This window comes from Macaca mulatta, chromosome Y (genome assembly GCF_049350105.2).
Source record: "Macaca mulatta isolate MMU2019108-1 chromosome Y, T2T-MMU8v2.0, whole genome shotgun sequence".
NCBI lineage: Eukaryota > Metazoa > Chordata > Mammalia > Primates > Cercopithecidae > Macaca > Macaca mulatta.
Window position 1 is genome coordinate 9,105,775 of NC_133427.1, and position 15,911 is coordinate 9,121,685.

Consider the following 15,911-nt stretch of genomic DNA (forward strand, 5'->3'; position numbering starts at 1 on the left):
TCATGTCCTGACTTCCAAGGAATATACAGAATATAAGAAAACTCCCTATTCTTTCATTACTTCACTTTGGACTTTCTTTCTTGTTCATAAACTTTTAGCTCTAGGGAAATTGTGACCTCACTCTATCTTAATACTATGACTGAACTCTATGCATGAAGCATTACAAAAATGACAGGCTGAACAGAACATGTCCTTTCCAATGGGAAAACTGAGGAGACTGGCTTGGTACAGAAACTGGACGTGTGGGACTGATGAAGCAACTAATTCTAAAGTTAGAACAGCAAAGCTGATGTCAAATTTCAAAGGAGGTCCTAATTTTAACCATCTTAATAATCAACTCAAAAATACAATCTCTTTTTTATTAAGAAATCCTAATGACTGAGGTAGATGACACTGTTATCAGATACTGAAGTAATTTGGTTTAAGACATGAAAAAGATGAATTGAGGGGAAGAAAGCGCTATTTAGAAATTATCTTCCTTTAAATTTAGATGGATAACTAAGAATGCTTCTAATGCCAGATTCTAAGCAAAAATCTGGATATGTCATGTTATGAACTTGCTTCCTGAAGATGAAATCAGCAGTTGATGGAAAGAATTCACACCCTTACAGAACAGCAAATCACAAATGGTTGTCTATGTGAAACCAGTAGTTTTGCATTGGATATTTCTATCTGTGATCATTTCCAACTGTTAAGGATTTGAATTCCTGAAGGCTTCTTCAGCATTTAACAAATTTAACTAATTCTTGGTTGGCTGAAGGGGCTGGGACTGTTTCTTCATACAGAAACTGATCCCTGTGTCACAAATGCATTAATATTAAACCTTAATTTTTTTACTGAATCAATCCAGCTCTGTTAATTTTGTTTTTCCATTGCTATTATCACTTCATCCTTGTTCAAAGAGCCAACAATAGCACAAAATTAGAATCTTAAACTTGTAATAGTTTTTGGTTCTGAATTCATTATTTAATATAATGCAGCTTATAAACAAACATGTCCATCTTCAGTACAAAGTAATCCCTTCTCAGAAATCACATAAAGACATGTCACATCTTTTAAATTTCTGTATTACTACTTACACTAAAACTTCTCCACTTCAATATTTGGTCATTCAAATGCCACTCCTCTTCAAAGTAATTACTTCTTCCAACTAAAAGGGATAGGTCTTTACGTGTTTCCCAATACAGATAATTTGCAATGTTAGCTACTTTGTAAATGAAGCTCCATCTCTGATCACTTATCCAGGCTTATGTCAGCAACCACAAGAAATCTCTGCCTCCAAGGTTACCCCTCATCTCCAGCAATCTGATTCCCAAAGGATCGGTCCTACTCTGTCCCTACTGCTCTGTGGTCCAATATCTGAAACTCTTTCACTGTGCCCTTTGGAATTCATGGTCCATTGTCAGCACAATGCTCCGTATTCTCAACCTCTTCCTCAAAATATCCTTTTAGCCTCAAGGGCATTGGTAATATCTGTAAATATTTTGAATCGAAAGAACTGAGGACTGCTATTGACATCTAATAGGTAGAGGCCAGGGATCCTGCTAGACATCCCACAATGCACGGGATAACACTGCACAACAAAGAATTATCAGGCCTAAAATGTCAGTAGTGCTGAGGTTGAGATGAAGCCATATTCTATTTTTTGTTTTGTTTTGTTTTTGAGACAGAGTCTCACTCTGTTGCCCAGGCTGGAGTGCAGTGGCATGATCTTGGCTTACCACAACTTCCGCCTCCTGGGTTCAAGCAATTCTCCTGCCCCAGCCTTCTGAGTAGCTGGGACTACAGGCGTGCACCACCATGCCCGGCTAATTTTTGTATTTCTAATAGAGACGGGGTTTCACTATGTTGGCCAGGCTGGTCTGAAACTCCTGACCTCATGATCCGCCTGCCTTGGCCTCCCAAAGTGCTGGGATTACAGGCATCAGCCACCGCACCTGGCCTGATGAAGTCATATTCTTAAGAAGAGTCTCCTCTACATGCCCTTCTAGTGGAGGCTCTGTGTTCTCAAGAGTCCTAGTGCCAGAAGGATTGGAAGTGGGGCTAGTTCCTTCTGTTTACCACTGTACTCCTTTCCTATCTAAAACCCATCAGTTTAGAATCTTACATCTCTTGAGACGCCACATTGCTATTCTTCTTTGTTGCTGCCATTTATCCACCCTAAATGCCATATTCCAACCCCACTAGACTGCTGTCATATTCATCCTACCGCCCTTTCACTGCCCCTCACTCCCTTCATGTTCTCTTTACCTAGCTGAAACTCTATGGTCGATTATAACCACTCTTCTCTTCTTCTCTCACTCCTTCCTGTTCACTTGGGAAAACCATAAACTTGGTTAAATCTAAGTTTCTGTGTCTATATTCACTTATGAAGACTGACTTGCTACCGCCATAAATCTTCTCTTGATCCTCCATCACAACTGCTTACCATCCCATGTCTCTCTCTCGTTTGCAGCAAACTCCTTAAAAGAAATGCCCATACTCACTGCCTTCTGTTCTCTCATTCTCTCCAACCAGTTTTCTGCCCATTGGTTTCTTCAATCATACATTGTTCCTGTTACTCCACAGAAACTGCTCACATCACCTTCACAAATGAACTCAGTGTTGCTAACTGGTTAATTCCTTTATTTTATTTATTTATTTATTTATTTATTTATTTATTTATTTATTTATTTATTTTGAGGTGGGGTGTCACTATGTTGCCCAAGCTCCTGGGATCAAGCAATCCTCCTGCCTCAGGCTCCCAAAGTCCTGGGATTACAGGCATGAACCACCACAACCAGCCAAAGCTAATGGTAAATTCTCGATTTCTTTCTATCAGTGTCATGTGACAAGGATCACCACTTCCTTGACCTTTTCTCATCTGGTTTCCAGGATTTGACACTGCTTATTTTCCTCCTTTCTCAGTGGCTGCTCCTTTACCATCAGCTTTGGTGATTCCTCACTTCCCTCCCTGAAATTTTAAAACTGGAGTGCCTTAAGGTGCAATCCTATGTTTTATTTATCTCTATATTTGCAGACCTGTTGATCTCATCCAGTCTCATGACTCTAAATGTTATCTATTACTGATAACTCCCAAACTGACATTGCTAGCCAACCTCTCTCATGAACTCCAGATATACATATCCAGTTGCCCTCTCAACAGCTCCACTTGGATGACGGACCTCTCAAACTTTGTACGTATAATTCCAACCCCTATACCAACCCCCCATAACAATAGTTACATTCCCTCAACTGACAGTAACTCTATCCTCCCAGTTATTAAGGTCACAGATACTGAAATCATCCTTGACTCACTCCTTCACATCCTATATCCCATCAGTCATTCGAAGTGTATCCGGAATCTAAGTACTTCTCATCACTTCCATTGCTGAAACCAGGTATAACCTACCCATCTCCTTTAATTAGTGTCATAGCCCCCTAACTGGTTTTCCTGTTTCTATCCTTCTTTTCTATAGTCTACTCTGAACACAGCAGCCAACATCACTTTTTAAAAAACTTAAGTTGGATCATAGCACTCCTATGTTTGAAAATCTTCCAATGGTTCACTATATCACTCACAAGAAGAGACAAAGTCCTTAGAATGATCCATGACTTTATCTTGAACTACTCTCATCCTGCTCTGGTCTGGTCACACTGGCTTCCTTTTTGTTATTTGAGAAAATCAGCTATGTTCCGTTTTAGGTCCCCTTCACTGAACAATACTTTACTAGACTCTCTTAGCCCCTATACCCTCTTATGTACCAAGTTCACTGACTCACCTCTTTCAAATCTTTACTTAGTAAGTCTTTCTCAGTAAGGTCTGCCATGATCACTCTATGGAAAACTGCAACCTCCTCCCAGACCAGCACTCCTGATTGGCCTTATCTTGTTTGCCTTCTGTTGCAGAGTACATTTTAGTACAAGAATGAATCATTACATCTATAAATTATAGTCTAAATTATAGCCTGCTTCTCTGTGAGGCTTTGTGCCTCATTCCAACTTTCTCCATATTCATTTTGAGTTCATCCTTGAGAGTGTTAAGCTCCTTACCTAATATTCCATTCAAAGTGCCGAACAAAACTTTGGGCAGGAGTGGGCAGCAATAATATTTTTTGTTTTTCTTATTGTCAACATCTTTGGGAGAAAGACAATAGGGCAATTAAGGCTAAAATGAAATTGTAATGCTGCACCTTGGAATTATACCTCAAACAAGATAATGCAGAATTCAATTTATAATCCAGGCATGGAATACCATACAATTGTTCTCAAAGTAAGTCTAGAAGCTCTTTAATTACATATTAAATAGAAGAGAAATATAAAGATTGTCCATTAAAATAATCTATATAATTTTTCTATTTAATAAGTAATAATTTTCACTAAAGCTAGATTTAGCTCCAAAGCTAAAATAAATTGTGTAATCTGAACTTTAAACATTTTAATTTACTATTTGGCTGTTTATCAATGGTGTTTAAAACCTGCCTTAAAAAAAATACCACACTTCGCCTAGCACACTGAAGCAATCATCACTGACTGGCTGATTTAAGTCCTTGCCACTGCCTTACAACCCCTTTCCCCCGTTTAAAAATTATATCCCTTTGTCATATGTCACTTTTATAATGAGAGGGCAGCTAGGACACGTTGCCACATTTTCCATATTCTCCAAATCTTCGTACAACGATCAAATACCATATGGTCAGCATAGTCTCCTCTTCGCCATCTCCTCCCCCAAACCTATCCTACCCCTAGATGCAAGTCTATTGGTGGCTTGCCTTCCCCTGAAGGTGAGTGAGAACCCCAGAGCCTTTAGCAAGAAAAGCCAAAATAATTTTGCCTTAGAAGCATCACTTAGGGGAAACACCTAAGAAGGTTAATTGAGCTTCCGTCGCCCCCAAAAGCCCTGGAAAACAAAAATTGAGTCCCCTCCCGTACACAAACATACGGGACCAGAACTCTAAGGAGACAGAGGCTCCCCGCCGCCCCCTCTCGGGTATAATCTAAGGCCATAACTACGTGCCTACTGAGAGACCTCAGGTTATTAGTTGGGGTCGAGGGATGCGGGAAGAAGATTCAGCAATTGCGAAAGAAGGCTTGGGTAACCCAGTGCAGCAAAAACTACCCAATGACAGAAGGAACACGGGGGAGTGAAACTGCGTTTACTTGGGTGAAGTGGCATACAGGGCCCTGGAGTTACCGTGGTGATGGAGAGGTTATCTCCACATAGGCAGTAATAGAAATACGTATCCGAGTCGTCTTTATATTGGAAGTCCTCGATTTCCACCTCGTTGTGAAACACTGCCATAGTCAGGGGGGTTCGTGGAAGGGATAACGCCCAGCTTGGAAGGTCTAATTTCGCAGGAGCCAAACCAGGGCATCACCCCACGCCTGGCAAGAACTAGTGCTTCAGGCACACAGGCAATGACGCAACTCCGGCCTGGGCGGCCAAAAGGGTAACCCGTAGCGGTCACCATGGAAATGGCAGAGCTAGGGTCAGAGACACTGGAAAGTCTTGCTCAGCGGGGTAGGGCACCGCTCCTCCTATTGGAGGGCTGCGACCAATAGAACGTGGGACTTGCTCGCGCGGCTGTGTTTTGTCTGGGACAGCGGAGTATTCCAGGCACTGGTAGCTGAACTTGGCCGGGTCTGCACGCTACGTGCTAGCGGGGAGTTTCTCTGCTTATCGCCTACCTTAGGCCTTAAACAGCCCGCTGAAGGCTGCAGCAGGTGCTAGGTGGTATCCCCCCCGGCCCTCGGGAAACACAGAGTGGGGAGGCGAGAGGAGCTTAGCCTTGTCGAGCTCACTGGTGAAGGACTGAAAGTTCCCGTAGTATTTCTGTTCCCCGAGTGACCTTGAGCCCACGGCGACAGTCGGCTTTTTAGTTCCTGGCTGCAGGTACATCCCACTTCTTTCTCACCCCAGACATCTTAAAATAAATTGTGTTGCTGAAAGGACCAAACCCTGGAAGGTAGGGACTGAGTTCAAGTGTTTGCCAGGCGTATAACATTATTGACTATGATGATTTGTAGTAATAGTAATAACATTACCTTTTATTGTTGGGAAGTTATGTGCTAGTTGTTGCACTAAGTGGAATTGTCAACTTTAGGAGTTTACATGTTATTCCGTTTTATTAGTCTTTAAGCTGAGGTTCAGAGTTGGACATCTTACCAAAATCATACACCTAGGAAATAATGGAGAGCTTGTCTGTCTCCAAAGCCCAGGAACAAATAACTTCTGTGAGTACCAGTTTGTGTGTGTGTGTGAAAGAAAGGGTGTCAGTGGGCAGGTTTATCAGGGAGAAAAGAAATGCCTCATAGTGAGAGGTGAAGCCGACTGGGCTTCTGGGTCAGGTGGGGACTTGAGAACTTTTCTGTCTAGCTAAAGGATTGTAAACGCACCAATCAGTGCTCTGTGTCCAGCTAAAAGTTTGTAAATGCACCAATCAGCACTCTGTAAAAATGGACCAATCAGTGCTCTGTAAAATGGACCTGCGCTCCATAAAATGGGCCAATCAGCAGGATGTGGGCAGGGACAAATAAGGGAATTAAAGCGGGCCACATGAGTAGGGAGAGCAGCCCTGCTGGGGTCCCCTTCACCGTTGTGGAAGGTTAGTTCTTCGCTGTTAGCAGTAAATCTTATTACTGCTCACTCGTTGGGTCTGCACAACCTTTATGAGCTATAACACTCACCGTCTGAAGCTTCACACCTGAAGTCAGCCAGACCACAAACTGGCTTTGTGGTCATGCCACAAAGGGAGGAAGGACATGCCACTTTTAAGGGCTGTAACACCTCGAAGTTCTGATGCTTCACTCCTGAAGTCAGCGAGACCACAAACCCACCAGGAGGAAGGAACAACTCTGGACGCACCACCTTTAAGAGCTGTAACACTTACTGAGAAAGTCTGAAGCTTCACTTCTAAAGTCAGCAAGAATAGGAACCCACCAGAAGGAAAAACCTCCAGACACATCTGAACATCTGAAGGAACAAACTCCAGAAATACCATCTTTAAGAAGTGTAACTCACTCGGCGGGTCCACAGCTTCATTTTTGAAGTCCGTGAGTCAAGAACCAATTTCAGACACAGTGGTAGGAAAAAAAGATCTGAGATAGGAGTCTTGAGTGGCTGATTAGCTCTGGCAAATGGATATTTACATTCTTTGGGCCTTATGTTCTCTTCTAAGAAAAGGTTGAAGTAGAGATGGTTAGATCCTTTTTAGATGTAATGTTGCACTTTCGCATGGAAATAATGAGTTTTACTTGGTTCAGCAATGACACATTTAGTTTACATGTGCATAACACATGTACGTAGTATATCCTTGTGCTTATATTTACACACTCATATGTTGGCATGAAGTTACCAATTTTGTGCATACTTAGATGAACCTCCACTGAGTGTGGCCCTTTTAAAGCTTGAAAACTTAAAGACAGGAATTTTGGGGAGAAAAATCCAGAAGTTACATTACAGGACTTTATGGAGGATTATTTCGAACGCCTCACAAGCCTTAATTTTGTATAACTATAGATTTACCTAGCAGCTAGGAAACATTTGCTAAACTTGTCAAGGATTATCTGTGATTATTCTGGTCTATCTGGGCAAGGGAGAAATCCCAGCAAAGCCCACTTAGCTCGATAGCTGCCCTCTGTGTAACTGTTGACACAAATACTTCCCACACAGCCTCTTGGAGACAGGAAGAAAAAGGAGATTCTCCATGTCTATGCCGTAGTCCTGATGATCATTTTGAGTTTGAGAGCCATCTTTACTTCTTCAGTACTTCTGAGTGTAAGTACTTGAAAATTAAATATGAGCCATTTTTTTAATGTAGAGAAATGGGTGTAGTCATATTTGCCTCAAGGGAAGTATAAATTGGTAGATCTTTTAGAAAGCAATTCACATCTATCAGAAAGAATTTGCTGAGGAATTTTAAGATCTGAAGTTACTAGTCCTAAAAGTTATAGGAGTTGTTGTGTAGTTTTTATTTGTAATATTCCAACTTTCCTTTGAATACATGTTACCTAAAATGGAAAAAAAAAACTAATGAGCTACTTATTAATAATAGTTGACACTATGTTGGTCACACAATATGACTAAATTCTTATGTGCATTATTATGTCATTAAAACAACTCAGTGAGGTATAAGTTATCATTACCCTCATCTTTAACACTGAGAAGCATGAGGCTTAGGGGCTGAGAAAATTTCCTAAGGCAAAGCTGGTACAGGACAATAAACTCTGATGAGAACTCAAATCTGTCTGATCCTAGAATCTAGGATTTTAATTAACAATGATGTCATTTTAATTAACAATGATGTACCATTTGTTATGGTACTTCAAGCAGAGCTAGATTTAAAAAGCTGCACTCTAGCTCTGCAGACTGCTGAGATCTTCCACTAAGCAGTGCTCATTCCCATGAGAACTAGATTTACGTAGGGGGAAGATGTCTGTGACTTTCCATATGTTTCCATCCTGGCATCCATTGGCCATCCCCATTGCCTTGTCACAGATGGCTGCTCTTAACATTCTGCCCAATTTGAGCTTGTACTGTGCTGAAGAAATTAAAACCATAGCCAAGCGTGTAATGTAGTTTATTTTACTCCACCCAGCACTTTGAAAGAAAACATTACAATGACTACGAAACTTTAAATTTATTCCTAAAAGGATGGAAACATTTTGTAATAACACACTTTTGGACTCTGAGAGTGTGACACAAGCAGATTTACTAGTTGCTACAGGGTAATTTGAGATCACAAGTTAATTTTATCATAAATATTAATTAAGACTCCTTATCCAGAAAAGAAACAGTGCCTAGGATTCTTAGCATAAGTTCAGATTTAGAAGTAAGTCATAATTATATAATGGAAATTGTATTTGATGAGTGCTGTTGTATATCAGGTAAGAGGGAGTTGTTTATTGACAGTAACAGACTTCCACCTCTCTAGGTTGTTTGACAAGGAAGAGAAGGGATTAATGTATTAAGATTGATTTTAGTAATACTCTTGCTTGCCAGGTACTTTGGCAGGCATTTTATTTATTCCTCTCAGTAATCCAGTGAGGTGGCATGGGTAGTGTTAAAATGGCAGGAGGAGACTTGCTGAGGATTAGAAAGTAGGAAGGAGTCACACCTGAGCCCTGTCCTGCTGATTTCCAGTCAAATTCTCTGTGTATACTATTTGTTTGCCACTAAGATTTCTTTGCCTAATGGAGCAAGAGGAACCCTTTTGCTTTCTCAGTGACACCTAAGATTTTAAATTGACAAATGCCATGGTTGTTCTTTGAGCTTACTTAATTTCGGTGCATTTATGCTAGTTGAGGCATTCTTGACTTTTCTGTTTCTGTCAGTGTCCTCTTACACTCTGTCTAATGTATCTGCAAGTTTTGGGGCTCTAATTCCAAAATACATGTCATATTTGTCTACTTCTGCTGTCTCTGTAACAGTTATCTTATTGAAATCTCAGACCAGAGTCTTTTAACTAGACTTTCTGTTTCCAATCCTGCCCTTCTCCCTCTATTATCCTTCCCAGAGCAACTTGGGCAGTAGTTTAAAAATGCAAATTAGATCTTGTCCTTCTCCTGATTGAATCAGACTCTTGAGTTGCTTCCTGTAAGTTAGTCTTAGGATAAAATTCCTACCCTTACTGTAGACTACTGAACTACATCTCATTTCGCTCTTACCAGCTTACTGCTCTCTAGTCACACTGGCCTTGGTTCCTGTAATACGCTGGGCTTATTTTTGTGTTGGGACATTTGTTCTTGCTAGTCCTTCTGGCAGAGTGGCCTGCTTTTAACATTTGCTTGTCTACCTTTTCCTTATCATTCAGGTCTCAGTCGAAGTCTCATCACTAGAGAGATGTCTTTCCTGATATTTCCCCCAGCCACCCACCCCATCACTCTTACTTCATTTATCATACTCATAATCTGTAATTATCTTGTTAATTATTTGTTTACTACTACCTGTTTCTGGAACTGTAATAAAAGCTTTATGATGGCAAGAGCCTTGTTTCTGATTCTTTATTGTATCTCCAAGGCCTACAATAGTGCCTGGCACGCCTGTAATTATTGGATTAAATGAGTATACCTGTTGAACTGAAACTGGTGCCATCTTAAATCTTAAATTTAATATGTCACTTTCAGAAATTTGCTTTAATATTTATGTAATGGATGTCAGTTTTATTTACCATTTATTATAATTTTCTGCATTTCAGAAATAAAATTAATTAAAATTTTTTCATAAGGGAAGGCCTGTGAGGATTCAAACATTCATGGAATCTTCTTTATATGCTTTTAGAAATAATTTAATATATATTGTTCTGCTGTGATTGATTAAATACTAACAGTATGAAACCACTGGAAGTATTTCAAAAAAATTAGTAGCTTTTTAATTTTTTATATTGTATTTAAAGGACTAACATAAAGCTTTGGAAAGCACTTTGAATAGAATTTTATAAAAATGTCCTTTATTTCACAGTAGGTGGCACTCTTGGTCATGTTACTTTTAGAAAATAAAACCTTAGGATTTTAAAGAGAACTGGTTTTGTTTGTTCTGGTTTTTTTGTTTGTTTGTTTTTGTTTTTTTTTTTGTTTTTGTTTAGATGGGTGTTTCATGCTTATTGTCCAGGCTGTAGGGTAATGGCACGAACTTAGCTCACTGCAACCTCCGCCTCTGGGTTCAAGTGATTCTCCTGCTTCAGCCTCCCTAGTAACTGGGATTATAGGTGCCTGCCACAACACCCAGCTAATTTCTTCTGTTTTTAATAGAGGTGGGGTTAGTTATATTAAGCATTTCTTGGGTTTCCAAAGACTGTTGAATACCTTCTGCATTTGAAGTTATCAAAGTAATAGTTATAGAATTTTGATACTCAAAAGATGTGTGAAAACCACCTATGTCTGTATTTCAGTAAACTGATGTTTCCAAGATAGATTCTGTTTTCCTAGTTAATCTTGTTTAACAAGTTTGAGTTTCCTGTTAATGTTGCTTAACTAGTTTAAGAATTAACATGTATTTTGACTTGAACCCAGGAGGCAGAGCTTGCAATGAGCCAAGGTTATACTACTGCACTCCAGTCTGGGCAACACAGTAAGACTCTGTCTCAAAGAAAAAAAAAAAAAAAAAGGTAGAAAAGAGTTAACATGTATCTTGTATACTTCTTGGTTTTGGAAGATGGTGGCTTTACCAAGGCAGATGAATCAAGTAATTGTGTGTTCAGGAAGCACATCTGTGTTAAATGTATTTCTCTTTGCCTCATCACTTTAATACAAGTGATTTTTCTGATTTAGCTTTTAGGCATACTTTTTTTTCATCTTCAATTTCTTCTTCTGGGATTTTTTGTAGAAGGATCTTTTCCTTGATTGTCTTCAGGCAAAGAAAAAAATGTTGGAACTGTACTTTGTTTTAAATATCAAATCCCCCATCTGATGTCAAGAGAGTCAGGAGTGAAATAGTCACTACATAGTAACTGGTATTTACTGGAAACACATCAATCTCGCTTTTATGTTTTCCACTACCTTTCAAGTTTTTCTTTGTCATTTAGAGGATATGGATAAAAACTCAGCTTATGGTCTTTTTTTTCTTTTTCTTTTTTGTCCCCGGTGATTATTAGAGTAAATCACTGTCCTGTAGCTGATTATCACTTGTATGAGCTCCTGGGAAACCAGGGCCAGCAAGAGGTGCAAGGCAACCCTTGTTCCATTTCAGATTTTTATAGGACAAAATTGTTGGGTCATTTGGGGGGTTATTGATGAGGGGTAGAGAGCTGTTTCCAAATTGTGCTTTTGTGTAGCAGGATTGATAAGGAATCAAAGAGACCAAGGGATTGAGGAGGGTATGGATTATTTAGGTGCACCAGCGCAGTTGGATTAACATCCAAAGGACTGAACCCTGAACAAAGAGTCAAGTTACCTTATAAGCATTTCGTGAGTTGGGGGAGATTAGTACAGGGGGAAGCATATTACAGAGGGAAGAAACAAATATAGTTATTCAACTGAGACATACATTACATCATTTCTTAGTTTTTAAGAAAAAACATATTTTACAATTTGTGTTTACCTGCCTAGTGACCTTGCAGCTGCACAGCTAGAGAAATAGGGTCTTCACAATGCCTGAGAAAGGGAGAGATAAGACACACTAGCCACAGAAAAACAGGCAGTTAATTGTTAAAGAATTCTAGCTCTTTCTCTCCCTCAAAGGGAATTGGGTTTTCTTACATACAACTGAGTTTTTGCTTACACATTCTTTAATTTCTTTTAATTCCTGTTCTATTTCTACTTTTATTTCACTCATTTGCTATGGTTGTTCTTGGCAACAGTAGCTCCTTAACACATAGTTGTTGAATGACTGAAAGAAAGCAACTAATATTTTAACTCTTTGTTAAGCTTGAGATTGAGAGGATCTCCCTCAGATTGGATAGAAAGAATGGTGGAGCCTCATCCCAAAGCTGTTCTGATGAAATGGCTAGAAGACAGATTGTAGTTCTTTGTTTAGATTTTTAAAAATAAAAAAGAAATCCTGACTGATGCCAGGCCATTCGTTTGATGACAAGCAGTCTTGAGCTCAAGGTTGCCTGCATGGAGACACAGGAGGGTGAAGGGAGCCTGGGAAGAAGGACAGATGACTGCTGGAGATCTAGGATCTCCAGTTGAGATTCTGTTCTGGAACTGATGAGAAAAGACAGGTTGCCCTTTCTTTTCTTTGTTGCAGGTCTCCCAGGGCTTCTTGGCTAGAACATATATGATTTATGGACCTGAAGATGACTCTAGCTTCTGCCCAGTTTTGAGTCTTGTCAGATTTTAAGCAGAGATCATTTTTCAACTCTTTAGATCCCAGATATGAATTTTGGGAGGAAGGGAGGAGCCGCTGACCTGATGGGATGTCATAATCCATTCATGGAAATGGTCATCAATATCTCAGAGGTGAAGGGAATACGTGAGTCTGTGGGCCTCTACAAGGAGCCCTGACTTATTGAATGGCTCCCAAGTGCCCAGGCTGAGGTCATAGGAACATGATGAGATGCAGGGATGTGGGATTATTAAGGAACACTTCTACCATCTGGTGGAGGCAGTCTGCAGGGGAGGAGACCTAAAGGTATGGAGAAAGTGCCTAACCAAGGCCTATCTGCATCAGGATTGGAGGTGCAAGGTGAGCATCCCTAGTGAAGCATAGGATGGGAGGATAAGGAGGTGTTGCCCACTGCCCCTGTTCAACTGGCATCACAGCTGGCTGAGTGCCTGCTATTGTCAGACAGCAAAGGTTACCTGTCCTGGAGAGCTCAGCTCTGCCTGCCATCCTGATACTGATGCAGTATCGGCAGAATTGCTGAGATGGGCCATATCATCACCTTTGCCTGGAGTGTTTGTCCTTTCAGTGTGATCATTCTGGTGCCAAGTGTTAAGTAGCATTTTCTGGTCTGGCCAAGAATATCCTGTTTCTCTTGCCTGCAAGGTCTGTGCAGATCTTTTCAGTACTTAGATTGAGCTAATTTCAGCCAGAGTGGCTTGGAATTCATAGCACAGTGGCTTAGAGTATAGATTCGAAAGCCTTTGAGCCAGATTGCCTGGGTTCAATTGTCACCTATGCTACTTACAAGGTAGATGAACTCAAGTCACTTAACTGCTTTATGCCTAATTTAAAATTACACCCTTACAACTACATGTGAAAGGGAGATGATACTGCTACCTACCTACTTACCTACCTACCTATGTACCTACCTGATAGGGCTGTTAGGGGATTGAAGGTGATCATACTTGTAAAGTGCTTAGCAGAACATTGCATGAGTGTGTTGTCATTATTAATTTGCTATTCCTTGTCCTATTCAGAAAGGATTTCAAGAGCCTTAGATGTAGTCCACTAATATGAAGCCTTCATGTGCATGTGGTCTGTCTTGTTTATCGCTGTGCCAGGCACAAAATAGGTACTTCATAAATATTTGTTATATGGGTGAAAGGGCCTGCTCAAGGTTGATGAGCTGGATTAAAGTGATTTCTTAAGGATCCTCTAGCTCAATGTGTTTGAAAAAATATTTCTTCTTTTGACATGAGACCCTTTCACAGCATACTCAAGATACTGTGCTACTCTGATATTTGTATCTTTCTCAAGTTTTATTTTTTTATTTTTATTTTTTCAAACATACATCAAAATAGAGATAGTAAAATGACTTATCGTGCATCCATCCCCAGCTTTCATGACTATCAGCATTCTGTTGTTTTTGTCAGCTCTCAGCTTCTTTGTGGGAATGTTCTTCTTGCTGGTGTGTTCTCAGGCAAAACCTAGCAATTATATTGTGTCACCTGTAAGTTCTTCGATGTATATCTCTAACAGATACATCACCTCAGCACAACCACAATGTCATCATCATATCTAACACAAGTGACTATGACTCCTTAATATCATCTGAGACCCTTCTGTGTTGTGTCTCCTCATGCTCTCAAAACTCCAAATATTGCATTAGGTTAATGTCTTTTAAGTTGCTTTTAGTCAATGGCACACTCCTTACACCCCTTACACATATACATGGACACTTTTTTCCCTCATAATTCATTTGTTAAAGAAACTGATTGCTTTGTTGTGTAGACTTTCCTACAGTTTGAACCTGACCTACTATATCTTTAGGGTGTTGCTTGATCCTCTCTTCCTCATGTAACTGGTAATTTCATGTAAAATGGTAATTAGATCTAGAACTTGTTTATATTCACATCCAAGATTTTTTTTGCAAGCCCATATTATAAAGTGTTTTACTTCCTACTGCATCAGACAAGGCATTTAATGTCTGTCCCACTTTTAATGCTGGTAAGATGGATCAGTGGTTTCAGTGTTTTTCAGCCTGATTCATCCAATATAATGGTCTTCAACTAACTTCCACCCAATTGTTTTAGCAGCCATCGATCATTGCCAATAGCTATTTTTTCATTAAGGATTAATAATCCATTTCTGTTATTCTTCCTGCATATATTGTCTGTGATTCTTCCATATAGAACTTTCCCTCATCAGCTTTGATTCCCCTGAAATCAGTCTGTAAAGAAAAGGCAGGATTGCTGCTCAATTTCTTTCATTTTATTCATCAGTTAGCATACTACGAGTTTGTGCTTTAGCAACCTTCAGATGACCAGTGAGATTATTTTAAGTATCATTATGAACTCATGGCTTTATATACATTTGATTGTTTTCATCCACTGCAGTCATTTTTTTTTAATGTTCAGTTTATTTTAGTTCACCCCTGCTGTGCCAATGTTTCACACTGGAGTCATTGTGCTTGATAAGGTTTGGGGCTCTTAACAGGTTCAAAAAGTGCTCTAATAAACAGGTAGGAGGAAAAGGAGATAAGTGTGGTGCTAAGAAGCCTCTTGAAGAAAGTGTTTCATAGATGATGGATTGGCTAGCTGTGTCATGCTGGTGATAGGACAGGAAAGATGAGTTCTGATGAGTGTTGATTGAGTGACCATTGATTTGGCACCTGGATGGTCAGTGATGATCTTGATAAGATAGATGGTGGGAGTGAAAACATTGAAGTAGGGTTAGGAGCAATTCATAGGAAAGAAATTATAATGAATATAGATAATAGTTTTAAAGACATTTACTATAAAGAGAAGAAAAGAGATGAAATGGTAACTGTTGGAAAGTGGGATCAAGAGAACATTTATTGTACTTAGTGGGTTATTATATTTTTGAAACTTTTTGTTTTGAAATAACTTTAGATTTACAGAAGAGTTGCAAAGATAGGGGTCCTCTATATCCTTCGTCCAGCTTCCCGAAATGTTTAACATAACTATGGCATCTTTATCAAAACCAGGAAATGAATAGTACAGCTAAGTTGGTACAGTACTATTAATTAAAGGACCATTTTTTAAAAAAATGAGTGAAGAAACAGCCTGATTGTATGAAAAACCATGAAAGAGTCATTCGGTGGTACTCATGGAAGTGACACCTTTTTCAAAAAAATGATATATTA

At 39.6% G+C, this 15,911-nt stretch overlaps 1 protein-coding gene and 1 pseudogene across 2 annotated transcripts in view; one reads left to right on the plus strand and one right to left on the minus strand.

The window, feature by feature from the left end:
* Positions 1 to 719: 719 nt before the first annotated feature.
* LOC106995386 (diphthamide biosynthesis protein 3-like) lies at positions 720 to 5,281 on the minus strand. The gene is made up of 3 exons (XM_015128603.1): positions 5,176 to 5,281; positions 4,578 to 4,653; positions 720 to 795 (listed from the first exon to the last, which is right to left on the minus strand). The coding sequence occupies exons 1-3, from the start codon at positions 5,279 to 5,281 to the stop codon at positions 720 to 722; spliced, it is 258 nt and encodes an 85-aa protein (XP_014984089.1).
* Positions 5,282 to 6,535: 1,254 nt separating this feature from the next.
* The window catches only part of LOC106995414 (RNA-binding motif protein, Y chromosome, family 1 member B-like), a 653,515-nt pseudogene continuing 644,139 nt past the window's right edge, over positions 6,536 to 15,911 (plus strand). Inside the window, exon 1 of the transcript XR_013413297.1 lies at positions 6,536 to 6,584. The product of XR_013413297.1 is annotated as an RNA-binding motif protein, Y chromosome, family 1 member B-like (transcript). The remainder of the gene's footprint in view (positions 6,585 to 15,911) is intronic.

What these genes read in the sequence shown, in the direction of transcription:
- LOC106995386 (XM_015128603.1), bottom strand. Translation starts at nt 5,281, where the DNA reads ATGGCAGTGTTTCACAACGAGGTGGAAATCGAGGACTTCCAATATAAA. An exon ending in AGATAACCTCTCCATCACCA is followed by an intron (nt 4,654 to 5,175) that starts CGGTAACTCCAG and finishes TTTGATCGTTGT; the next exon opens with ACGAAGATTTGGAGAATATG. An exon ending in ATAAAAGTGACATATGACAA is followed by an intron (nt 796 to 4,577) that starts AGGGATATAATT and finishes TTTGTGACACAG; the next exon opens with GGATCAGTTTCTGTATGAAG.